The sequence below is a fragment of the Chelonus insularis genome, unplaced genomic scaffold, assembly GCF_013357705.1.
Source record: "Chelonus insularis isolate UGA/USDA-ARS -01 unplaced genomic scaffold, ASM1335770v1 contig_3_pilon, whole genome shotgun sequence".
Taxonomy (NCBI): Eukaryota; Metazoa; Arthropoda; class Insecta; order Hymenoptera; family Braconidae; genus Chelonus; species Chelonus insularis.
Genome location: NW_023276556.1, coordinates 1,457,081 through 1,484,251, shown reverse-complemented (window position 1 = coordinate 1,484,251; position 27,171 = coordinate 1,457,081). Strand labels below are relative to the sequence as shown.

Sequence of the window (27,171 nt, the reverse complement as noted above, 5' to 3'; positions counted from 1 at the left end):
TAGTTGAGACTCATTAAGAATGACTCTAAATCTACGGATAATTACTATTTTTGCATCGATAATTATTGATTTAGATCTACTAAAACGTTGAAAGATGTATTAATTATATTTTTTAGCTTCGAATGATTAAAATCATCAATCGAAAAAATTCAATTATTATTACAGTAACGTTAAATTTCTTAGAATCCAAATGACGCCACTTTTTATAACCCGGCTTTTTATCGTGTCTCTTATATGACATATAATAATTCGTATAATTGATCATAACAAGTTTGTTTTTTTAGTTATTTTCCTTGCTAGTATTAATTTAATGTAGTCATTCACTTTATTTTTGATCATTTAACAACTTCTGAATACTTTTTCTCTAATGTGCATTGAGTGTCATAGCATAAAGTGCTTAAAGTGTCATTTACTCAATTGCTGATGTTGACAATCTCTAAAGAGATTAAGTAATTAGAAAATAATGAAGATATAAGAAAGGGATCGTAATGGAAATAACAACGTTTCATTAGTAAGTGAAAAAATTTTATATTTTCCATAACTTTATGGATACTTACATTTTTGTAACATGCTTCTTACATAAATACTGCTTCAATCATTAACCGAACGTAATACCAAAGCATATTAAATATAGGTTAATGTTCTAAAGAAAATAGTGAGCACAAATGTCAATAATTACATTGAAATACTTGTTGAGTTAATTACACTTACGATTAATAAGTATCATAAATATATACATAATTATACAGACTATTTCTATCATTACTTTTCAATTAATTACGACAAATCCTTCTTTTTTTGATGGCCCAACCCATTTTCCCATTGATTTTAACTTTATTCATAGCTTTGGCTTACAAGTGAGCATTTATTATATCTAATCGCTTATTCTTGTGGTTTCATTCGTTGCAAAGCATAATTAAAACTTATTCATTAGTCACAGACTAGGCTAATCAATATACCAATTGAAAGTTTTCCGTAATAAAAATACTTAATTATATTGAAATCGAAATACTTTAGGTTAAAAAAAGATATAAATTAAAGTGAATTTTGTTCTTCAAACTGCACTTGAATGGACTCATGAGCTTTCAATTCCGGGGTTTAGGCACGTTAGTTTCCAATTGTGATGGCAGTTGATGCTTAAGCCTTGATCTTACTCTGTTTTACTTAAATCATGAATTTCTCGGTTTTAATACTTAATCATAATCACAACAAAGTAAAAACTAATTATATCTAATATGTATATTGCTTTTAAGTTTCTACAGCTGATTAAAAATTGAACTGTACAGCATCTAAAATTCCAATAGATAAGACACTACTTTCTTTATCGTTAATACGTTCTTCTCTGAAGTTTAAAATAACTGTTCCAGTCTCTTCTGCAAGTGAAAAATATATTCTTGATTCACAAGTTTATAAAATTTACATATCACCCAGCTTCTTGTCGTTTCTTCATTAGATTTATAAGTATTAAAAAATATTTTCACTTCATCAATAATGTTTATATTGTAGACTTAATAATTTAATTTATTAACTTTATTACTGTGACCATTTTTTGTCATTTTTTTTGTTTGAAAAATGGTGTATTTTTCATTAATTTAAATCGTAAAGCAGTAGAGATAAACTTATGCAATTTAGATTTTTTTCCATGATTATTTTTTTATGCAATAAAAATTAATTGTCGATATTCTTATTTATTTATCGACTATTTTACACCAAATATTTGGAATCATCTTTGTCAATTGATGTCAATCTTAAGCCTTTAGCCAACATTTGAGCCTCAATGTCTTTATCTTCGTTTTTATACCTGTAAAAGAAAGTTTATTAAATGTAGAAAACTGTTATCTTAAGAATTACTTGCAATTATTTTATTTATTTTCTGCATGCTTAAACTACTTATTAAACAAAATAAACTTTTTATTTAGTTGTTCTTAGTAATGTGCATATTTTTCAAAGCAAACAATAAAATAAAAAACACAATAGAATCTTCATCAAATTACACGACGTAGAAGTATTATAATATTTATGATATTTTAATAATATATAATTTAAAAAATGCAAATTAATAAAGATTCCAGTGTATTTAAAATTAATCTTACCATTCCCTCTATTAATTTCAAGTACATCACATGTTGCTTAGTTGAGCTCTCTGTCCAAATTTTACAATCAAAGACGAATATACAATGAAAAAAAACTCAAAATTCTAATATAAGTACTCAAATATTTAATAAATGACTTTTTACTACGTTTAATTATCACCTTTATACAAATAAAGAGTAAAATACATTCTTCAAAAATATTGCACGATAAATCACATCGACATAATAAAAAAATTAACAATAACAATGGAAAACAATTCATATAAATGTAAAAATAATAATGCCCTTACAATGATTTGTTTCATGCAATCTCAGTCAATCATATACTTGAGTTTGTCCACTATAATAATTTTAAAAAAATACATTCCATGCAAGCAATCCACAACCACCAAGCAAAAATAAGAGTAGTAAAATATTCAAATATGATTAGGGAAGAAACATATTCCAAATGAAATCTCCATAGTTTATAAAGATAATAATAATAATTGTAATTATAAGAAAAATTGGAAAAAACTGAAGTTTAAAAATTGATTCAGGTGCAAGGGTGTTAATGATTTGTTTAGGACTTGCAAATTTTCTGGTGCAATAATGTGCAATGAATTTTGGACACGAGAATTTACGCCACCTTTGTCGTTCCTCTTCCAATAATGCTATCAGTGAGTCTCGTTTAGCCACAATTTCCAGCATCTCTGTTAGAATCTCTCCTTCTTTTTTTACATCAGCTGATGTTTTCTTCTGATCTGAAATTATTTATTGAATTGTTTTATATAAAAATCACTATGATTTTTAATCATCAAGGTTCTTCGATAGCACTTAAGACAACAAAGGAAAATAAACAGGATAATAAACAAACCATCATCAGCTAATCTTTCTCGCAATTCTTGTTGTAATCGATCATGACGATCTTCTAACTGAACTTCCTGAGCACGAACCAACAATTCCTTCTCATATCTTCGTAATTCTGTACGTTCTCGCATTAAATCAAACCATTCCCCTAGCAAATCTGTTTCCTCTCGCCCAGAACATTCTCCTTCACCTCTAAGAGCTTTCTCTACACTTACGCCTCTGCTTTCCAAGTCACGCTGCTTCACCTCTGTTTCTTCGAGTTTTCTCTGAATTTCTTGTGCAATCCTCAATCGTTTCAATTGCGCTTGTCGCACCATTTTCTTTGTATTTTTCATCTTTCTTGAACTGCTGTTAGTACAATGACCATCAATATTAATATGTTTTTGAATTTGTGATGGTAAAAAAGATGTCATTTTAGAGTCATCATCGGACAGACTATCATCTATTAATAGAACCAAAAAATTATTATTAATTTATTATATTTGGTATTTTTATCTATTGAAAATCTGTGTATATTACCAGAAACATGAACTGAAGTATCTGGATAATTTAATGGAGGCGGTGGAACAGGTGGAGATGAATTGATCCTAAAGTTCTCAATCAGCATAGGCTCACATACACTTTTTGGTCTCTCTTCAAATTTTGTATCAATTTTGTCAAGCTAAAATTTTACTTCAGTTATTATTTTGTTTTTAATGAATTGACGTCAACATCCAAACAAATACTTGATCTATTACTACTCTACGATACGTAAAAAAATATGTTTATGACAACAAAACACTATACAACTGGATACTGTTCTAATTTATAAATGGATAATAAACAAGTTGAATGTAAAAATGGCAATAGGACCTACACTACAAAAACTAAAAAATGCTGCAATGAAAATTAATAACATTAGCCCCCAAAAATTATTATCATGCTCACAGAATATTATGAAAAATTTTTAACCATTAAAAAGAACCACAAGGCTTCAGGCGCTATTGAAGACGGCACATTAGAGCACAAAATTTTGAACACAATTTTTTGATATATAATAAATGTATATTTGAATAGTTGAAGTGTTATTTGATTCGAAACTCATCTAATTTGCTATCTTCACTAGCCCCATAAGTCGATTATTCATACCTTGTGAATAAAATAAAATAATAATTGACAAAAAATACTACAATACACAATAACACACGCTAAAATAATAATGAAGACTACAAATATCTCAACACAAAAAACTATAATTGTTTTAATGGTTGATATTGCTTACATTGCAGCCTTCTGAATACCACTTATACAACTGAAATCATTGTGAAAAATTTTTATAATAAATTAAGCAAATTAGTTTATGAATTAAGTTTTAACAACAAATCATTTTTCTCACCTTTCCTTTGTCTTTAGATCTAGTGGTGAGTCTGAAAACTGACCCTTTATCTTTATGACTTGGAGAAGGTGTGGACTCTTTTTTCTTGAAAAAATCTGAGACTGCTTGAATAATACTTCTCCTTCGTTCTGGATCCTTAGGTTTCTTTTTGTCGCGCTTTACAACTATATCTAATGAACTCTTGCCTTCTGAATCCTTGTTACAAGCTAATTCACTCATAGATTTTGCACTTGATGCTGGCAAAAGTTCAACTGGTGTTTTTTTTGTAAAGGCCTTCATATTATCAGTGCTTTTACTAGGCTGCAATGAATATCCAGACTTTTGTGCAGTAAAACTATAATGTCGCGTTTTAACATCAGGTGTTATATCATTATCATGGTTTTGGCGATCTTCCATTGAAAGTTGTCTTCTAGCTACTTTCATTCTCAACTGACGTATTTTATCTTCAGGACTTAACCCTAGGTCTTCATCGCTCATTAATCTCGCTCGCTCTCTTGCTTCTTGTTTTGCTTTCTCCGCTGTTTTTCTTGCTTCTTCATGTTTTGATCTTGGAGGAGCAACAGGAGTCTTGAATTTCTCTTCACTTTCAATGAAGTCACTTAAACCAGAATCGATACTTGGCAGTAATACTTTTTGCAAGTCATTGTTTGACTTTTCGGGACTTAATTTGTTTTCAGGTCGTTTTTCTGTAGCTACTGGAGGATCTAGAGACTTTTTAGCTTCTGCAAAAGTCGTTCGAATTGGATTTTTCGATGGAATCAAAGGCATGTCATGGATAGCTTCCGGAGGTAGATTAGGAGGAGGTTTAGGCGAAAACGATTGGATACTAGAATTAAAGGATGTATTTCGGGCCGCTCTTTTAGCCTTTTTCTCAGCTGATTTTTGTTTTTGAGCTTCTATTTTATCCATCAATAAATCCTGAATCAAATTTTTTTGTTTCGAACGTTCTCGTGTGATTTCTTCAAGTTTTCTTGATGTGGCAGGTGAATTAAAACTAATATTAGCTTCTTGACTTTTAATTTCTTCTGAAATCATTTCTGCAGATTTTTCTTGGAGAGTATTCTTTGAATTCTTCCTTTTAGACTTTCTTACGTCAATAGAATCTTTTGCATTGCTAAACTCTGCTATTCTCGATTGAAGGCGCTTAACATATTCAAGATAATCCGGATTATTTACATCGTTTACTTCTGTTTTTGATGAGCATTCTTCTACCTTTTCTGGTTCAGTCTGAGGTAATGGACAAACAGGACTTGCTAAAATTGTCGTAAGCTCACTTGTAGTTGTATCTTCAGCTGTTTCAACAACCAACAAACTATCCTCATCCATTGATTGAATGACATCTCTATTTACGGCTTCTATAGATGCTTTATTTGTCTCACTTTCTTGATGTTCAGCTTTAATACTACAATTACTCAATCTTTCTTTAACATCGTCCATTGTTACTAAATTTATCTGAATAATATTCTCATCATCGTACGTCTCATATTTTTCTTCGTCTAAACATAACTCTTGTTCTATTTCAATTCTGGCAATTGGAGCGTCATTGAAAGAAGATTTTGACTCTTTAGAATTTAAAGTAGACATCCCAGGAATATTAACAAATTCTACAAAACCTCGATTCTTTACTAATGGAACATTTGTTGCATCGCGAAGACTATCTAACAATGATTCATTGTCCGTATCCATGTAATCAATATCTTCTCCGTTTACTAATAATTTTGATGTATCATTCTCTAGTATTATGTTGTTATTATTACCAAACACTTGTTCAGATGTTGATTCGATATCTGTTAGATCTTCTTCTTTAGCAATCTTAGCATTACCTCGAAGTTTCTTAGACGACGTTGTTCTAGAACTCATATCAAACTCAGCATCTTTTAGATCAGCTGAACCAAACCCATCACCATCTCTAGCCCATTCGGAAAACTCTGTCTCTGTTAATGCCGCTGTTGTAATATCATTTTCAACTGAATCATTCTGTTTGTTTGATATTGTTGAAGCTACTGAAGATGGACTACTACAATTGCTAACACTTGCAACATTCTCTTTTAAATCTAAACGCATTAAATCATTTTTTACTGCCTCTATCTCTTTATTCTTAGTGTCATCATTCGATTGACGTACCCATAAGTCCACTGGCCTCAATGGCTGAACGTTTTTTACATTCTTCTCATCTTCTTTCATGTTTAATATACACTCGATTGAGTCAGGTTCGAAGGTCATTCCTAAATCTTCTTCTTTAAAATTATTTCTCTCGTCAAGTACCAAAGCTTCATCTGTATTATGAACACGCAATCTTGAAGAATTTTCTGATATATTTTGTTGCTCAATTTCTTTTTCTTTTATTTTCTCTACTTCGTTTTCATCTTCATCATTTTCTGACACTTCAGTATCGGAGTCTGATGATAATGAATCGCTATCCATTTCAAATTCTTTACTAGATTTTTTCTCTTTTATTTCATTTTTATTCCAATTTTGTTGGGAAACCGATGTTTCATGTTTAGAATTGAGCTGTGTTTCTGTGCTGCCTTTATTCACTTCGTTTTCTTTAATTCCTATTAATCTTTTTGATTCTAATTCTTCTTTACTCTGTTCACTTTTGTTAACTACTTCTTCTTCAATATTGGATTCGATTTTTTTCTCATTTTCATTTTTCATTTCTGGTGTTCTTAAAATTCCTAACCGAAGTATATTTGAATCTGTTTTCGATTTCATAATATTTGTTTCCTTTACTAAATCTGGCAGGTGTACTTTTACGTAATCAATGACAGGTTCTTTTGGTTTCTCTATTTCTGAAGATTTATTAAATCTCAACGGAGATACTGGCAAAATTTCCCGGGATAATATTGGCGATAGTGGAATGTTTGATGTTGATCTTAACTTATTAGTACCCTGTAAGAATGCTTGCATGGTTGGACTAGGTTCAGGAGCCGGATTAAGAAGTTTCTGATGTTGCGAAATAGTATCAGTAAAATTTCTCAATTTTGTATCAACATTTGAGGTTGATCCTGACTTTATGACACTTCCACCTAACACTGATCCACCTAGTAAGTATCTCTTCTTTAATTCCAAAGAAAGTTTTGAAGCAATACCTTCTGTTGAGTGTGTACGATTTAACAAGTAATCTCCTTTTCGAGGATTAACTAAAGGCATTGCATTGACAGCTTTTATCGGACGGATTGAAGTGTCATTTACTTTCGGGTTGTTGATTTTGCTTGTAGTCTCATTCTCTCGCTTATCTCCTGGCTTTACTTTCCCGTTTACAGGTGTTATAATCCGACTTTTTACCTGCACCTTCTTTGGTTCGATGTACTGACCTCGAGTCTTCCTCACAAAGTTATCATTTATTGTAATCTCTGGTTCATTTTGCGTGGGAGTCGTGCCGTCATGTTCAAACTCGGAATCTGTAGAAATTTCTGTAGCCGAATTCTCTTGGCGTTCTTCGCTTGATTCTTCATCCGATGCCACCTGAGAAGGAAAAATTTATTAATTACTTTCATCAGTTTGCATAATAAAAAAATCTAATTAGTTTCAATGGTTGAAAACAAATTAATTAACAGACTCAGTAATTAGAATTTAGAAAGGCAAATACGCTAATGCTTACAAATTATGAAAAATGTAGAAATTATTAAATGTAGAAATAAACATAAACATTTACCTTTAATTTAATTAAATTAAAAATAAAAACCGTATCGTGTTACGTTTTATAATATTTAAACTAAAGAAAAATACTTGCAACATATCAACTAGACATTCGAGTACATTAATGACGATAAATAGTGAGATATTAATTAATTATTACAAACAACGAAGAAAAACATTTCAAACGGTGCAGTAATAAGATTAGAATTTTTTTTGGCTGTGGTAAGTAACGAATAGAATAAAAAATTTCTAGTGTGAGAATTTTTTAAGCACTTTAGGAGACACACATAATAATTAATTTTGTTTTTTTTTTCCTCTATAAAGAATTTCTTCACATTGTTAATTCTGTTAATTAGCACAAAAACACACCATTCTTATACGAATAAATTTCATCGTTACCTTTTTTATCTGGTCAAAACGTCTTAGGCTTAAACAATTATCATTTTAATGAATTTTACCATCAGCCACAATATTTACACTTATTAAGTAATTACTCAATTATTTCATTATCATAATTATTACTTTATCATTTATTTAATCAATATCTCACAAATTTTATCGTTAAAGAAAAAAATTCATTTCAACATACACACGAGTTTTACATGAGGAGAACGCTATAAATTTTTTTTTTATACAAGCTTGCTATCAAATTGAGATTCATTAAGATATAATGCATTTTTCTTTTTTATTAGCTTCATCATTACGAGATTTTCTAGCCATTTTACCGAATTTCGAAGAACTTATAGATTTATTTGAATCGTAAACATCAGCTTTACGACTCATTGGTTTTAACAACTCTTTATTTTTAGGTCTTTCTACCTTCGAGGCAACTTCCTCAGCTTCTGGACTCTTTGGAGTATCATTATAATTTATTAATGAACTATTTAATTCTTGGGAAACACGTTTACGTTCCGGTCTCTTTGGTACTTCACACCCTTCACTCACCAATATTGTTTTCTTTGGTACATTAATTTCTTTTTCAGTAACTGATATTCTTTTTATAGGCTCACTTGAACATTTTGGATTATTGACTCGACTAAATTCATTTAAATTATCTACTTTTACTGTATTAGCTTCTATTTGCTTCGGACGCAATGAAATTAAACTTCCTTTCTCTTTTTTTATATCACCTACTATTTTTTTACTGTTATCATCACGTTCAACATCAATATTAATATTATTCACAGGATTTTCAGTTAAATTGAAATTTAAATTAGAATTTTCTAAATTCGAACTATCGAAAGAGCTATTTTTAAAATATTTCTGTAAGTCTTGGGAATTTATTTTACTGGAAACATGTGTTCTCATTTCTAATTCATTAGCCTCTTTACTTGGTAAGTGATCTTGAATTTCTACACTCTTAGATCGTTTTTTATTTACTGATTCAAAGTACTCATTCATCTTAGAACGTGCAGTTTCCCGCGACAAAGGTCTCAATTGTGCTGTATTAGTTAATTTTTTATTACGTCTCATTCGTAATTCCTGTTTTAAAATATCGAAAGAATCTAATTTTTTATTTTCAACTTGACTATTAGGTATTTTATTCTCAATTTTGTCATTTTCTGTTTTTGTTATTATTTTATCGTCTGTAATCATTTTGTCTGTAAGTCTGTCAGGAGTATTTTTCATATTAATATCATCGCTAGCATCAACAAAACTATCATTAAGTGATTGATCAGTAGGTGGACATTTCCTGTGGGTAAGTGGCGAAGAGGCGATCAAATCAGGTAAATTGTCTTTAGTTTCTCTGACATTCCCATCGATATTTGCTGGAGTTTTAAAATCGTTCTCATCATTTTCATTGTTCTCACGTTGAACAGTAAGGTCGGGAAGGCTGGATTTCCGTTTGCATTTATCATCATCAAATAAATTTAAATAGCCGAGCGATTCACCATGACGGGTTTTCACCTCTAGCCTTGAAGTACTACTACCTCTACCAACACTACAATCTTTACTACTACTACCACCGTTGCTACCACCATTATCAGAATTTATATCCTTATCAGCACGTGAAATCTCAACGATTAATTCAGCGTTTTCTTTCAATACATCTGAATTAATCTCATCAATTTCATCGCCTTTTGATAAATTATCCTCTAATACCTGGTCTATTTTTGCTCCACAGCCCTCATTAATATCTACATCTACCTCTTTACCCATCAATGCTTCTACGGAAAGTTTGTCACTGGACGCGGATGGATTTTCGAGTAATGGAGGCAAAGAAGAGTCCATTGATGATTTTTTCACCTCAGTTTCCGAGCCAGTCTCCGTGTCAGACTCCCTCGGTGGTACTTTGAGCCACACCTCCTGCTTTCTCAGCTCCCGAGCACGCACGTCCTCTTCGTCTTCGGTTGCGGTGCCACTCTCTTCGTCTAGACGCAAATTTTAACAAGGTCTGAAGTCGTCTACATCAGGATTACGGATTTGTCTGAATATATTTACGTAATTTGCTCTAGCACTACTGCTTCGCAGACGTTTTACTATTGCGGTACCTACCCTCGCTTGTGTATTCGTCGCTCGAGTCTTCATACTCGTTGCTACCAGTATCTGAATGTCCAGCTGATGCTTGAGGATGAGAGTACCTCAGGGTCCAATTCTTCGCCAACTCTATCGTACCTTCCGTTGTCAGTGGTTGATCTATTGCTTCCTCGTAGATCTCATTGTCCTCATCTGAATCACTGAAATAAAAAAAATTATTCATGCATTATTTTTTCTAATTTTCATTTTTATTTCTTTGATGTTTCTTAATTTGATTCATAAATATTTAGATCCTGTCTTATTAAGTAAATATTGTTGTGATAGAGGGTGAATAAAAAATAATCTGATTCTAACCTCATATCGGAAATATCATCACTGGAACCCATCTCAGCAGCTGAAGCACCAAAGTTTCTATCCGTCCATTCATCTTCATCCATTTGACTATGAGCCTCCTCAGCATCTGATACTCCAGCCAAGTTTTCAAATTCTATTCTCTCTGGTGTTTGACCGCGATCTAAAAGATCCAAACCCACAACACCATCTAACGCTGGTTTCATTGCTTGTGTCTAAACAATCAAAATAATTTATGATGCATATTTTATGGTTTTATCATTTTTATTTGTTATTTAATATTATTTCTATCATAAGATTCTTATATTTTACCTTCTCTTGGACGGGCTTTTTCTTCTCTGAAGGCTCTGGTATATTTTCTTTATTGAGCAAAGGAAGTTTTTTCTTTTCTATTCTCGTTTTCATTGTACCGGGTAAACCAAAGTGTTGTGTACAATAAAAACGACCACCATTTTTTTCCCTATCGAATGTGTGGTTTCCAATACGAAGAGAAGTTGAACAATATTCACAACGGAAACAGCCACGATGAAAAGATTTCCCTTCAGCACTCAATCTCTCCATGAGATAAACTCGTTTATCACAAAAATGGCACATTTCAGAACCCCCTTGAGTTGGTAAAACTATCGCTGCTTTAGAATTCTAAAATTTCCAATAATAAAATATTGTTAATAGACTGAACAATCAGCTGATATGAGAAATCAATATTTATATATAGTACTTACAGATCTTTGAACTTTAGGTTCATTGTCTTGGTTTTTATTAGCAAACTGTTCTGCCATTGCAGAAACTTTATTATGTCCCAAGACATTTCCTTCTTTAATTTTTCGGTCGATATTTTTCAGAGTACTATCAATTTCAGCGTACTTTCGTTCGGGCTCGTTAGGATCTTTCCCCTTTTTTTCCATCTTAATTTGCCGAGCAAGAAACTGCTCACGACTCCACTTTGGCACTCTTTCAACCTTATCCTGCCTTACGCCTTTACCCATTTTATTCTCTTCAATTTTTTTCTCGATTTCCTTGACATTCCAATCGGTTTTTTCTATTTTACCTTTGATTCAACATAAAAAAATTCTCTTAGATTTTTATTCCGTTCTTTATTGTTTAACCATCAATATCCATTGATTGAAAAAAAATTTTTTCCATTCAATGTAATTAAATAGCTACTCTTAAATCTTACCAATTGCTCGTAAAAGATCTCGAGGCTTTTTTTCAGTCGGCGCAGTACCTCGTAGTTTATCTTCAATATCCTTAATTCGTCCAGAAAAATCTTCGTCCATGTTTCCTTTATGATGAAGAGGCATTTTGGGGTCTCTGTCCTGTAAATGATAAAAAAAGACGATAAGATATTGACTCTGAGCTTAATTGTCTCCAATTGCTACAAGCAATTAGTGATTATTTATCAACCATTATATTGTTACAAATATGTTTCATATATGTTAAAAGTTTGTTATAATGTTTATTCAATATACACACACGACAACTTGTTATTAGATCAGGGTTTCCATGTAAAACAACGTTTATAGAGTAGTAAAAAAAAACACATTAATAAAACTTGGATAAAACTTTAAACATTCCCACACCAAACTTCTTTCAAATCTTACTGGGTAAAGAATTTTCTGCTCTAATTCTTTAACTCGATCCTTGAAGTCTGGGGCTGTTTGTCGATATAAGAATATGGAATAATCTTCAAAAGGCTCATCTTTTTCGCGTTTCGCGTTAGCTTGCAACATTTGCAAGCTTTTATAGAACTGCTGGGTTGCCATTTGTCGTAAAAACTGTCTTCTCTTCATTCGTTCAATCCGATTGTTCACTATGTCTGCTAGTCTCTTTTGTCTCTCCTCCTTTGTAGTACAAATTTTTACATTACACATAGAATAATTTATTTCGAACTCCATTCTTTAAAGTTCATAACAAATCAATTTAATAAGAGAGCTATTTTACTCTAATTATCCAAACTATAAACATAGCTAATCTAGAAAAATAAATTGTTTTAAAACACTAAAAAAATACGTTTTGAATGCAGAACTATAAGACCACATTGAAAATATTGTTCGAATAGTTGCATATTATAACTGTTTTCTAGGCTATCAGTTAGATAAACTAAGCTAATTTTTATGTATTAAAAGGATAAGAAGCCTGGCTAATGGCGTGGGAGATACAATTAAATTGAATTATATGGAGGACATGTCTAAAAAATAACATCAATGCCCAATAATTCAGCAAAAATTAGACCAATGGATACGATGGCAAAGCTTATAATAACTCCTTGAACAATTGAAGGTATTACTTCTTCTTCTCGAAGAGGCTATACGCAATGATGATTTATAAATAATAATTCAACAAAAAAACTTGTTTGATCAAAATTAATAAGTAATAATAACAAAATAAAAACAGCAAAAAATACTTACCACAGTTGCTCCCATTTTTTCATTGCTTCGTCGTTTACGTGATTTTCTTCCTAAGCTTCCCTCAATCTTTTTATCCAACATCGTTTGGACATTTTCGATGTTATGTCGTAAAGAACGCGAGTGTCGTGGTCGAGTTGGTGTTTCATGTTTTGTTAAACGGCCAATTTGTACTTTGTGTCCCGGTGTCAATTGTGACAATTGTTTATCATACACAGATCGATCATCCTCTGGCTCCTGATATTGAGTTAACGGGTCAATGTTAATAGGGAAAACCAGATGATGTTATTTAAGTCAAAGTGTTCAAGTGTTTAATACTTACAAGCTTTGGATGTTTTATGTGAGGTATTTCACCGCGGAAAGCTTCATATAATTGTGTAAGGTAAGAAAACATGGCTAATTTATCTGGGACGTCGCACCGGGCCATTTCCTCACCTGTCATTATCTAATCAATTATCCAACAAGAACAGTTAGTGGATCAATTAAACATCGATGGTATAGGAAATAATATTTCAGAGACAAATAATTAATTGAATAGAAACCTTTTCATACCATCCCTATTTTTATTTTCAATAACTGTTATTTTTAGTATCGAATCGTCATAAAAATAGAGAATGTTTTTATTTTATAAAGAACATTTCCAATAATTAATTTAGAGACAATGTTTTATTAGCTCTAATTTTTTTACTGGAAATGACAAATTTTTTCACTAATAAATTGACTTATATTTAAATAAGTTCTAACGAATATGATTATGTGATGTACGATAATTGAGGAAGAAAAATGAGTGAAACGCTATGATGGCTAAAAAAAACACTCGCAGTATAAATGAAAAAATGCAATCAAAAAAAAAGAAAAGATGAAATCAATTGCTAATTATTGTTCTTACCGGCGAGATACCCAACTCCTTCTCCAAGACATCAAAAGCCAGTTGATTGTTTTTTTCTACCTCATCAGTTTTCAAAGAATGAAAGTCTACTAGGTCTGGTCTATATCGATGAATAATAGCACAGGTCGCTAGGCCATCTTTAAACGAAGTAGTCAGGTCAGTGATCTGAACTTTATCATATAAAGCCACTTGTCTCTGTAGCCAGTGTAGAAGAGTATCAGGATGAATTTGTGTGTCTCGTCTTCTTCTTTTCTTCGGAATATCAGTCGATTGAACGGACGGTTGTTTAATATTGTCAGGATCATCAGTATCCAATAAACCAAGAACTTGACTTGTCGAAACAGATCTGACATTTAGATTTGGATACCGCGTGTGAGGATCCAATGTATAAGCAGCATAATCTCGGTTTAAATTCTCTGGTGTCGTTTGTCCCAACAGTCTATAAATAGATTCACGTTCTGCCAACACTTCCAATGGTGACAATGGTCCTCCCCAACCTTTAATAGCCCAACCAGCGTCCATAGAACTCAAAAAACCACGCGCACATCCCGAACCAGTTGGCCAAAAGGGTTCTAGAAGACTATCACCAACTAAAATCATCAAAAGTCGATGTCCAAGTCTTTCTAATACTCGACTGGCATTCTCTGCAGCATACATTGACGTAAAATCAAACATTGCTACGTCTGGTTGTCCATAATGATTCACTGCAAACTCCATATCCATCATTTGATATTGAGTTGAAAATTCTGCTGCCTCTCGTGCGTACAACATCAATGCATCTCTATCGACATTCTCTTTTGCTAATAGTTTAGCGGTATCAGCATGATCTTGAAGTATAACACCTTTATCAATTAAACTGTGCTTTTTTGCGGTCATTACAAAATAATGCGTATCATCTTTGTAATAAACTATATTTTCAAGATCAATTCCAGTTTCTTGGTACAATTCCTTGAAAAATTTTTGATTAAAAATAAAAGCTACACCACTTATTTCTTCAACACGAGCTTCTGCTTCAGTTCTTTTATTAATAAAATTAGCAGTAATGGCAATAGCCAATTTACCACGAAATTCCTTTCTTTTAAAACCTTCTAAAGTATTTCGTTTTCCATCAGCACCAATTAAAACATCGAATTCGTATTGAGAGACTGGATGATCTGGTGGTGTTGTTTTTGCTCTCCATCCTATTTTACCTTCTTCTTGATTATCAGGAGGAGGAATTAACGAATCGAAACTCACTCCTTCGTGAAATTCCACGCCTAAGATGAGAGCCACTTTCAAGAGTATACATTGTAACTGTCGAATGCTTATATGATCTATTGATCCAGCACAAAATTTCCCGAAGAATTTCTTAGCTCCAAGACCTCGTAAGTCATGAATTACGAATGGCCAGAGGTGAAGAACGTTATTCCTTGACATGCGATCTCTTTTTTCAACAACTACCACTTTTGCTCCAAGGAGTTGAGCTTCAATTGCTGATCTCAAACCACATGGCCCACCACCAATTATTAAAACCTAAAAAAAAAGATAAGAGATTGTTCGTTAATGAGTTGATTCATTGCTTCAAGAAATAGATTATTGGCCTCTTTAGCATATAACGGTGAAGGTCAGATTGATGTTTTCTATAAAGTTGATTGATTTGTTTATCAGCAAATCTCATTTTAGAATCATTATTAATTATTCTTTAATATTACATCAGTCAAATGAAAATGAATAAATATAAATAAATTTTCTAAGATAAAATAAAGATGTTTTTGATATTACTTTATGATAAAAAAATTACCTTCAAATGATTACAAAATTGTTTACTAACATTTATATAGTTCTGTCATCATTTTTTCGTCTATTGGATTAAATAATAATTTTAATGAATATCTTTGAGTTCATAATAATTGATCCAATCTCAACTACCGTCAATTTTTTATCAAGGTCAATTTCAAAATAGTTAATGATGTTTGAAATCATTAAATTTATACGATTTTTTCTAATGAATTAAATAATAGTAAATTTATAGATAAATTATACTCACTCTAGTGTTAGAACTAGCTTTCCCTCTATTGTAACACTTGTGATTGGCTCGTTGATCAAATTTTTTCCAAAGTGCTTGAGCCTTCCAAGACCTCAGTTTGGACTTGAACTTGGGATAGAATTGAGGAAAGGTGTTGGGCCGCATATTAAGAAGATCACAAAGATGCCGAAAGTGTCCAAGAATGGTTTTCAACGTCGTAGCATTACAGAAGAGATCAAAGACCTCACTGGCCATCGCAACTTCCGGCGAAGTAGCAACTGCCTTCCTACTCGAATGATGACCGTGGTCCTGCATCATGTTGATCTTTCTTTCTCTTTCACTGTCTTATAATCTCTCGACAGTTAATTTGACAGTCCACTTTTTAGCATAATTTTTTCCTGAAAAATAATAATCCTTTCAGTTATTTTCTATCTTAACTCAAATAAAACAGACAAAAGCCATCATCGTCAGAATTGCTTCACGCTAAAACCCGCGCCCTGATTATTTAGTAGATCAGTCTCACCTGAGAGCTGGCACTCTCGAACGCATGCAAGCGTTTAAGAAATGAAAAACTCATTTTTATTTTTCTACAACTTTAACATCTTATAATTAAACAACATTAATCAACAATGATTGTTATAATTATATTTAATTCATATTTTTAACAAAAAATCATCATGATAATATTGAAGATGTTAGAATAAAATGTTGGACAGCAGCCACAGACGCTTCTTTGCATGAGAATAAACATAGGAATACATTGACAGAAACGTGTGGCTGTGCTATAAATACTAAAGTCCAAGTGGGCGACCGAGATGCAGCAATCTCTCCACCGAATTAGAACGTAGACATCAATTTAACTCTGCCTTTCGTAGGTGTCAAAGACAATTAACTAAATATTAAATAAATAAATCGATAAAACTCGGCTGATGATGATAGTACTGTTACCACCACCAGCAGATAAGAGATGAAATCTAGATGACATTAATTGGCTTGGCAACGCGGAACTATCGACTAGCTTGAACTAACTGCTACGTTGACCCCACGATGCACTTCTCGGTGCAAGAATTAAGACGTCACTCGAGTATAGACTACAGGGGGGACAGTACAACCTCTTGAAAGGCTTCTATGCCCTCTTATCCTCATCAATCTATTCCAAGTGTTGCGATCAGAATCAAGATGCAGTTACGCAAATTCTTATGATGATAAAGCAATTACATGACCTTGAATATATATATATTTTTTTTTCTCTCTTATCGATTCCATTTCCTCTCTCCGATCATAATAATAAGTGTGAATATATCGTGACTCATAAAGTGACGAACGAATATGGATTATCGAAGGGGCCGGCGCCGATCAGGCCAGCTGGTCACGTTCCAAATGATATGAAAAACCTACGACTGATCTGATACTTGGATATCAGCTAGCCAATGTATAGATACACTTTTGCAATTTCTTCGAGTAGGTTGTATATATGATTCCATTGCTTGAAACGTGTGATTCATCGGGATCTCGTGGTGAAGTTTGCGTTGGATGCTAAATGTAGAAGACTATCACGTCAGCATGAAAGCAAAGATATAGAGAGATTTTAAATCATATAATTTATAATAATCTACGCCTATATGAATAACATCAACAATTAGTTTTTTTTTTCTTTTCCTATTTCTATTTAAAAGTCTACGACTTTCATCTACTTATGCTTGAGACAATGCCTGTGGATTTTTTTCACGAGGAAGAGAATTATGTCAGATTAAATTACATTATATTAAACAGTTTTAGATTGAGTGAAATCTCATTAAATTGACAGCAAATCATAGCTTTGTTCAAGGATTGTTTTTTTCTTAGGTATAAATTTTCAAGTTGTCTAGTCATGGTAGTGGTTTCTTAGTCTTTATTAGAGAGTTGAATTTTTTTTTTTAACTATCAATATTTTTGTTCTTGTATTATTTTCAATTTAGTTATTTTTGATTAATAAAAAATATTTAATAGCTTTTATAATTATTGAAAAACATAAAATATTTCTAGACTACTTCTACTTTTAATTACCAGTTCTAAATGATTTTTTTATCTTATTACATTGTCAATGCATGATAAAGCTCATTATATATTTTTTCTTTTGCTACTACACGTATTTATCCTTTTCTTAAGGTAATTATTATTATCAAACTTTTAATATTCTTCATACTATTCCATTTAACTTCTACTACACCTGTTTTGATCAACCATGAATCATGTCTATTATATGCTCGATAAATAAAATAAATATATCCAATAAACATTCTACTGGAATAATAAATAACATAATTTTTTATCAACCTGTTTAGTTATTCTCAATAGTTTTCTATACTTATACACCACTGATGATTTTCCTATTGAATTTAATAATGTATGTTAATTTATTGTACACACCAAATATAAGAATTCAACACGCATAATTAATTTTTTAACCTTTTTTTTCACTACTGAATAACTTGTTAGTATATTCTATTCAATACTACCAAGGCTTTTGTAGATACATGGCATAACTCAAGTCTAGTTCGATTTTTCTCCTGCTTAGTTTACCTTTCTCTATGACTATCTTTTCTTATCTATTTCTTCCACGCACTTCTGTATTCAGTTGTTGTTGAGTATCAAATAAAAACAAAACTCATGTTTATATGCACTTTGGAGTTTAAATTCTAATATTTAATCAAGAAAACTGAAGAGTTGAGTAATATTCACTCATATTATTACTATATCAGTCTAAGCCAATTATCATAATTAACATCTCAGTTAAATGAATTTTATGAATGAATAATAAATTTATTACTAAATAGTAAATTTTCATGGTCATTTGTATCTTTTCTCAAGTCAAATCATTCAAATAATTTGTCTTTTCCTGTACTTTACGATTGTGATACTTTTTAAAATTATCCCACTTCTATCGCATCTATTATCATTTGTAAGTCTGCATTGTTATTCATTGAAACTCATTAAGATTTTTACTTCATTCGCGTACCTTTGTCTATTATCATCTATTGAATAAAGTGTTTTTCTTATAGAGTGTGTTTGTTGAGAGTTGAATTTTATTTACGTGCATTTAACGTCAACAATTAGGAACAAAAAAAACAATGGGAAATGTAAAATATTATACAAGTTGGTATTTAATTAATTGAATGACAAAATAAATTCATTTTTTCTGGGAAAACTACAAGGAGACTATGTTTTATTATGGTAGTTAGATCATGACGAAGTAATACACGCAAGCAGTAATTGCGCGTCAGCATGCAATCATCCACGATGAAAAAGAGAAAAATAATAAAAGCAATCTATGTAAATGTAAAAATAAGAATAAAAAAAAATTATCTATTTTTAGTTTTGCTACAGCAATTTGCGAGTTTGCTGCAATCACAGGTTTGTTGACCGGCCTGGTTTAGTATATTGAAGTCGTATGAACACGAAGTGGAAGACGACGTTGTAATAAAGATGAAGAAAGTAAAGTACATACATAGTTGGTGATTCGATCGAAGTAAACTCCGATTGTCTGGTTACAACGACACTGGACTTTCAATGAACCTTAACGTCCTTCTTCGTCTTAACATTACACATTACATATTTCCTTCGGTCATTGTCATTACAATCATGTCGTCGTCGTCGTCGTCGTCGTCGTCGTCGGCATTATGACTGTCAAATTAAGAATTCGACCAAGATAAATTAATAAACACCACACAAACTGTGTCAAATAATATTCAATAGTTACCCCACCCAGTTTAGGTGCATTCTTTGAAATATTTCAAAGCTTTAAATTAAATTTAATACTTATGAAAAACGCACAGTAAGTCACTTATTTATTTATCAAACCGATGGCTTTTGTCATTGATAGACATTTAAATATTTAAATACCCATGCATTTAAAACTCCTGCCATAGAGTTATTATGATTTTATTTTGCTTTCTTCCAACAACTTTAAATAGCACTTTTCATTTTTTGTTGCAATTATTTTTTTTACTTACATTTCAAGTAGAATCGTTAGGCGAGGCATCCGTAGATTCACACGCGTGCTGAACACTCTCGAGAGTCAATTCTACACTTGGCTTTCTATTTACAACATGCTTATTCACAAGAGATAGCAATGATTCACATGATGATATGATTTGGCAAAGTGGGTAGTAATAAACATACGACACTGTACCAACGATTTGTAGTTTTAATGTGCAGTGGAAAAAGTAAAGAGAGAAAGAGAAATAGGTGAAGAGAAAGAGAAAGAAAGAAAATGAAAAAGAAAATTCAGTGGACTCACCACTCGTCCACCATTGCAATGTTACAGAGAACTTTTTCACGAGATGATGCTACTGAGAAACAAAAACTCGATTGAGTGAAGTTGGCCGTGGCGACTGGCCGACTTGTTTCTATATCGTACTCGAAAACGCTCCAAACTGACCAGAAATGTGTGGAGTTCAGGTTGGGTTACTATACTCTCCTCAGTAGGAGAGTGGAAAAGGCGTGCCAGATACCAGCGCCGTTCTCCATTCATTTCACCTTTTTTCTCCGAATTGAACCCATGCTGACATCTTTTGGTTACGCTGAGAGTTAAAGATAAGATGATTTAAATTGAAAAAAAAATCATTATTTTATGTCAAAAACACGTGTTGGTTTCCTAGATAATTACTACTATATTTTTCGTACTATTTATTTATCTCTCCATCTAACATTAGTTATTTATAGAATATTAAAAATATTGAACTCTATTATCAATCTAATTAATAGATAATACTGGAAACAACGTCATTAAATTTGTTCTAATTGATTAGATTAATTTCTTAATTAACTCCTTTTCACTTGAATAATTTTTTTATTTTACAATTTCAATTTAAATCTGATCAGTTAATCAAATTTAAATAACAAGTTCTAGAAATTTACAATATTCATGGATACGTTCAATAATTGAAAAAAAAACAATAAAATTAATTAAATTTATAATAATCAATAATTTTATGTGATTCATTGTAATCTAATCAATTTACTTCAAGAGCACATTGTTTTGTTAACTGTTGATCTAAGATTTTGTATTATTATTACATTACTATATTGCACATCGATAAATTTTAATGTTACACATCACTTGGATTACGAATAATTAAATTTTCTCGTATTCCATATTAATTATAACAAATAATCATAAGTCGTTGGTATTTTTGACATAAACTTCATCAACCTTTGATACAATTATTTACATCAATTTATTAAAACTTTTCGTTGTTAATAGAATTTGTACTAACATCAAAGGATAAATATAATTTAAAAAAAAAACAATAATTTAAATGTGAGGAATATGACTGAGTTTATTCACTCAAATACTTTTTATGGAATGTAATAAATTTGTTTTCTATCACAATTCAAAAATTATTAGAACAACAAATTAATAAAGTAACAATATCAATAATAATAGTTAATAGTTTTAACATCAACATTAAATATTATATTTTCAATTCATTGGTTTCATCGGTTCAATTCCAGATTTCATTGTGTCGTTGTATTATTAAAAAAATCGTGTCAATATATAAAGTCTCTGGAAACATCCTCTGATCTCGAGGATGGCAGAGTAGTATTGACTGTGTGAATTCCTCGTTAAAATTCCGTAATAGTCCGATGTATAATTATATTTAAATAATTCAAAATTGAAAATAAAAAAATTTATTTTGATATTAAAAATTGTGCCTGTTATTTGTGCAATTTGTTGGCACTTTTGTGAAGAAAAACTAATGTTATAATAAGACTTTTACTCATAATAAGTTAAATTTGGAATGTTTTTTAGAGTAAAAGTAACATTTACATAAATAATATGTACATAATATTAATGTTTAGCTGCGTATTTAACAAATAGAGTTTTTAAATATCAATAACAGTTGTAATTAAATATTTTACATCTCATAATAATTGCCAATTTTCAGAAAAAGTTGATAAAATTTCAATCTAATAAAATTCAAAATACATCATTTGAATAGCAATTCCTCTTGCAATCGAACTAATTGATCAATTATAATTTAATTATTTCGCAATTATTGTTCTATTAATTTTTTTAATTACTGCACCGTTTAATATACGTTTTATTTATCACGCAGCTCACTGACCTTTTTACGTTTTTAAACACTGAATCTATCACTAAAACATCCATGTTATTTATTGTACGTTGAGTTCAATGTTTAAAAAGTTTAAACGATGCCAATTTAAGTACTGATTAATTACTCTAACTATCATAAACAGTCTTGTAAATTATTGAATTTTTCCAAATACCTAAAATTGAAAGAATTCATGTAAAATGTGATTCTTTATGTTCAATAATTACCAATACAGGTATGTGGCAAGATAATCTGCATTTTTTTAATAACAATTATTCTTCTTTTGTTTTTACGGTCCCAGGGATGAACAAGTTCCCACACTCTGGCAGTTAATTTAATCTCGAGTACCAAGACCCTGAGAAATTGAGTGTGCATAAATGTTTAAACATTGAAAGAACTTCTAATAAATACGATTAGAGAAATGTAAAGGTTAAGAAATAAAAAATGTGTAGAAACACTGAGAAGATAGAAAAATTAATAGTTAATTCAAATAAAATAATTTGATCCTTATGCAGAAGGTCGATTGTTGGCAATTTTGGCTTTAGATTTCCGTCCAAGTAGTTTACGAAACGATGAAGTCCATTTGGAACGAGTGAAAGTGCTTGGTATTGCTCTTTGACCCATTACATCTGCATCGCTGCTAGACTCGCTGATCTTTCGGCTGCTACCGCCAACCTCGTATGATCTGCGGGATCTGCGGTCGCCAATCTCTGATGAGAAACTGCACGAAGAAAAATCAGCATCGATTGGAGTGGTTGTGGGAGTTATCGGTGTTGTCACAGGTTGCGTCAACGCATCGACAACATACCCAGAGTCTGAGGAGAAAGCACGGGATGCTGGTGGTGCTCCAGAGTTAGTTGAAGACAAAGAGACCTCAGCTAGGGGAGTATCACCAAATTCCTCGTCCTCAGAGCTGCTGGATGAGTCATCAATGTAACCGATGCGAGAAGCGACAGGTGAACTCGTCCTCAGTTCCTGTGTGTGTGGCGGTGGCGCTGTTATTGGATTTGGTCGAAACCACGTTCTCAGGTCTTGGAGAGGAGTTTGAAGACATTTAAACAGCTTGCCACTAAAAGAAGAACTAAAATAAATAATTCATTCATTATTCAAAATTATCAACGTAATTAAATTCAAGTTCATAATTAGTGTCACTAATTTTTGCTGAGATACATGAGCGAACTGACAAAAATTAATGAACCTTAGATTGAATTTTTAAAGTATAACTAGCTAACTAACATCTTTCTAATTAAAAAAATTACTGACTCGTCACGGCAGTCATCAACCTCGGCAAAAGTGCGTTTGGCATAAAGACAAACTGAACACCTTCTTCTCCGTTTACAGGACGTAGCGTGAAGTGCAGCAGCTCTTAAATGACGAGCAGCATGTCTTAGAGTAACAGCTTCATGTGTGAGTAATGCAATTCCTTCCTCTCGTCGACGTCTTTCTTCACCCAATTCTACTTGTTCTACCCGTAATTTTTCTTTGAGAACAACATTCTGTAATACAAAGTTATGATTATAATCATCATGTCTTTACGCTGGAATAAGTAGTAATTTATTTTGAAAGTACATTTTCTAGATATCTCATATGGCCATAGCCTTTTCACTAGAATAATTCTAATATTTTATTGACTCAGAATGACTCTATTAAAGAAATAATAAAAGAGCGATGAAAGTACATATTAATCTTATTTACCTCTCTTTCGAGTGCATCGCGTTCAGCTCGAATGACTGTTGCTTGTCTGACGATGTCAAGCCTCGCTTGTTCGAGGTTTCTTCTTGTTACTTCGCTCTGCGTTGCTTGCAACTGTAACTGCCTTAGTGCAGAAGTTTGCTCACGTTCTAGACGTTCTCGAACAGCGATACAAGAGTCACGTTCGGCCTTTAGTCTTTCAATCTCATCATCAAGCCGTAAACTTCGTTCTAAATGTAAAAACAATTCTTCCTCCTTTTCTCTTACTTGTGTCTCACGATTTTCTAGTTGTCTCTCTAATTCCTTACATGTTTCTTCCAATCTGTCTTTTTCAGCCTGAAATAGTCAACAAAAAGCATGTTTAATAATTTCAAAAAATTGATCAAAAAAACATTCCTAACCTGAAATTTAACTTTCTACAGTCGATTAACAAAACTATTGAGTTTAAATATTTTTTTACATTCAAGATTCTACTGAGGATCTTCAACGAACCGAAACGGTTTTAGGGAGTGGTGAATGTGTTATTCTCACGCATGCATTCACTAGAGTTTACAGTACACACACTCGTGACTGGGATTTTTTTTTTCATGTACTGGAATAATAATTTAACAAAATTAGCATTAGTGAATTACAGTTTTCCGGGGTCTCCCAAGGAGGAAAGCGATTAATAATCATACTAGTGGGCGACAATCGAGCAGTAGAATTTTGTGCTGTTAACGGCACGGCCTCGTCGAGCTCTGTGTCTAGCTGAAGTTAGTGGTGAGGTCACCCGCTCTCACGGTCCGGTGAACGGCAAATGCGAAAGCCGAGCTTCCCTTCTACTTGCGTCTCTCGTAATTCTCTTTTCCTCCATAGTTCAATAATTCAAAGTCTGTACCGTCAACAACACATTGAGAATCATGCGATTACAACAGAAATTCTTCTTTTACTTCTACTGTTTTTTATCATAATTTTTTCGTGATATGAAGAAATCACTGAAAAGGAAGTTAGACATTCTGAAGTAATGTAATATATTGTTCCGGCTATTACAATTGTGTGGGTAAATGTATAAAACATCTTTTACAAATAGCAGGAAGAAAGCGATTCACAATCCAGACTACTGCTACAACTTTATACCTGTAATTACACATAGGTAGGAGGTAAATGCTACTCAGGTATAAATGCCTATAATAAATTATACATTCCTCTATAGCCGAAAGGTCTGTCTGAAATAACAATACGAGACGCCTCGTTAAAGACAAACACATTATCTTCTGATCTAAACTTTTCTAGTCATTAAAGGTGACAATTGCAAATTTAAAGCCAAAAAAATCCCACCTTGACCTCATGGTAGCGTTCTTCAAGGTAATATGCTATCCCTCTTGATTCTTCATATTTCTCAGCTAGAGCCACATATTTGTCATAATGTCTTTTGAACAGGACAAATCTGCAATGCAAAATATTTTCATGACGCATATGTTCAGAAATAAACATTATATAACATACTACATTGAGAAAAAAAAAGTTGATTAGACATATCAAACTTTTTTTGCTTCAATAACAAGGCTAATATTACTTGGATTATTTATTATTCTTTGTACTCAAACATTGTTGGTTTATTTAAATCACAAGAAAATGTTTTATTTTATTGCCATGTTTACTGTTATACTCATTCAATAACAGTACTCACACATTTTTCAAGAATTTCCAATACTGGAGATCCGTGTGATTAGCAAATCAATTAAAACACTATTTATCGTAATTTACTCAGAAATAAATTAATTTACGACATTGCATAATAATCAATTAATTTGTTTTCTCAATGTATTTGATTATCAAAAGAAAAAAAAAAAAGAACCTATAAAGATCATTCTCAGTCACAATATCTCGAATAGAATCTTCAGGATCAGCTCTATCGAACGTTGGTGGAGGCGATGCAGCAGACCTTCTGTTTCCATAAGGATAAATCGAATCTTGAAGTAGGTTGGTCGATGACGAAGCATCCCTCAGGGCACTAGAGGCAACTAGGTCATCTTCAGATGCACAAGCCTGTTCATGAAGATAGGAACTTGGTGTTCTAGTTGGTGCATCAGCTCCTGAAGCTCCTAAAATATCCTCACTTCTGGAATGTCTCATTTCTGAGTTGCGAAAAATTCCTGAATTCCTTGTTCTATAAACAACATCTCCGTTGGAATTGTTACCACCGTGAAAGCCACTTCCGGCAATGCCGATCAATAGATCAGTCATCTTTTATCTCGCGTGAGAAATGTTATTCTTTCCTTATTTTATTCCCTTCTCACGCTGTGGCTCATCAACTCTGCTCTTTCTCTTTGAACATTTCTAGCACCATTGTGAGTACTCGAGTGTGAAGTCACTGAAGAGACTTAACAAATTTTCTTTTATTATTATTAAGTCTATAGACACAAGTAATAACATCGTATTTCACTAAAACTAATTGTAAACTACGTCCGCATCAATATTATTATCTTTCCTCTTATCGCCGTCGTATATTTCATTATCGAGACAGTCCGAAAAACAAGGTCTCTCACACGTTTGATTATAAATTAAATGAACACTTTAGCAGTATTAATCTTTTTCACATATGCTGCTTATAGTATAAAAAGAATCTCTTTTTATATTGTATCTATTGACTGTCCTGACTCGTGCGCGCCTGCAGCCGGGCAAAAGCGTCAGGTCAAAACAATCTGCGCAATCATCACGTAATGTTAAAGAAATAATAATTCTTCCTTCTTAGATAAATAATCTTACAACATGAAAATGATATGTTGTATCGAGTAACATCTAGATATAACTCGTGTTATCTGCAAGAAATATTATATTCATAGGAATTAGCTACAGTTCAATGGTTTTTGATTATTTACACTTCACTTGTATACAATGAGGACACTCATGTGATGAGAGCAGAATTCTTCAATTTTTTTATATAAACTTTGTCAACTAATTCACTTAAAAACTTCAATTATTTTCAGTATTTCTAACATCAAATTATTTTCAAATCACATCAAGAAACACTGCGATTGTTCAGGAGACAATTGACTGGCGCCACTCCAAAATGTAAACTGAAGAAAGACACAATTGAAAAGAAGGACCTCGAATGAATCACTGACGCGCGCCGGCTGAGGCAATTTATGTGACCGTTACTGAATAGACATATTCCTACTACATCTCTATGGCCTGGAAAGAGCCATCATGCATCTGGGGGAAGGGTATCCCCAGGTATTTTGCTCCAAAATCTGAAACTAACTGCCATCTGGAGGCATGACTGGAGTAAAGGATCATAACAATTGCTCAAAAAGA

The 27,171-nt window shown here is 32.1% G+C and overlaps 3 protein-coding genes across 14 annotated transcripts in view; 1 reads left to right on the top strand and 2 right to left on the bottom strand.

Annotated features, from left to right (window-relative positions):
• Positions 1 to 323: 323 nt before the first annotated feature.
• The window catches only part of mRpL38 (mitochondrial ribosomal protein L38), a 28,889-nt gene continuing 2,041 nt past the window's right edge, over positions 324 to 27,171 (top strand). The window contains exon 1 of the mRNA XM_035085676.1: positions 324 to 511. The gene's annotated coding sequence lies outside the window, so the exon portion shown is untranslated. The remainder of the gene's footprint in view (positions 512 to 27,171) is intronic.
• Positions 509 to 20,543, bottom strand: Mical (Molecule interacting with CasL). 7 transcript variants are annotated; one of them, XR_004690496.1, is made up of 19 exons: positions 20,364 to 20,543; positions 20,077 to 20,249; positions 16,106 to 16,482; positions 14,080 to 15,591; positions 13,513 to 13,635; positions 13,194 to 13,427; positions 12,387 to 12,626; positions 11,963 to 12,101; positions 11,508 to 11,833; positions 11,098 to 11,424; positions 10,789 to 11,000; positions 10,453 to 10,634; positions 10,204 to 10,328; positions 4,315 to 7,782; positions 4,201 to 4,230; positions 3,459 to 3,600; positions 2,947 to 3,381; positions 2,094 to 2,833; positions 1,711 to 1,801 (listed from the first exon to the last, which is right to left on the bottom strand). XR_004690496.1 is itself a non-coding variant. In XM_035085667.1 (18 exons), exons 2-18 carry the CDS (start codon positions 16,400 to 16,402, stop codon positions 1,705 to 1,707), a joined length of 8,004 nt encoding a protein of 2,667 aa, XP_034941558.1. In that variant the 5' UTR covers positions 16,403 to 16,482; positions 20,077 to 20,543; the 3' UTR covers positions 509 to 1,704. The 7 variants fall into 7 exon arrangements, 1 of the variants encoding a protein (XP_034941558.1); XM_035085667.1 differs by having other exon boundaries at positions 509 to 1,801; positions 2,719 to 2,833; positions 20,077 to 20,543; XR_004690495.1 differs by having other exon boundaries at positions 20,077 to 20,543.
• Positions 21,038 to 27,066, bottom strand: LOC118068345 (uncharacterized). Of its 6 annotated transcripts, none has more exons than XM_035085672.1 (6): positions 25,712 to 27,065; positions 25,192 to 25,300; positions 23,878 to 24,210; positions 23,419 to 23,678; positions 22,991 to 23,263; positions 21,039 to 22,903 (listed from the first exon to the last, which is right to left on the bottom strand). In XM_035085672.1, the coding sequence occupies exons 1-6, from the start codon at positions 26,098 to 26,100 to the stop codon at positions 22,690 to 22,692; spliced, it is 1,578 nt and encodes a 525-aa protein (XP_034941563.1). In that variant the 5' UTR covers positions 26,101 to 27,065; the 3' UTR covers positions 21,039 to 22,689. The 6 variants fall into 6 exon arrangements, with proteins under 6 accessions (XP_034941559.1, XP_034941563.1, XP_034941560.1 ...); XM_035085673.1 differs by having other exon boundaries at positions 21,040 to 22,903; positions 22,991 to 23,251; positions 23,446 to 23,678; positions 25,712 to 27,063; XM_035085668.1 differs by having other exon boundaries at positions 21,038 to 23,263; positions 25,712 to 27,066.

Coding starts and splice junctions, on each gene's coding strand:
- LOC118068345 (XM_035085668.1), bottom strand. CDS start 26,100: ATGACTGATCTATTGATCGGCATTGCCGGAAGTGGCTTTCACGGTGGT. Junction 25,301..25,711: donor ACTGAGAATGATCTTTATAG/GTTCTTTTTTTT, acceptor TTTGCATTGCAG/ATTTGTCCTGTTCAAAAGAC. Junction 23,264..23,418: donor ATTTTTTTAATTAGAAAGAT/GTTAGTTAGCTA, acceptor TATTTATTTTAG/TTCTTCTTTTAGTGGCAAGC.
- Mical (XM_035085667.1), bottom strand. CDS start 16,402: ATGATGCAGGACCACGGTCATCATTCGAGTAGGAAGGCAGTTGCTACT. Junction 12,627..13,193: donor AAAAAATGGGAGCAACTGTG/GTAAGTATTTTT, acceptor TGTACTACAAAG/GAGGAGAGACAAAAGAGACT. Junction 10,329..10,452: donor CGACGAATACACAAGCGAGG/GTAGGTACCGCA, acceptor ATTTGCGTCTAG/ACGAAGAGAGTGGCACCGCA.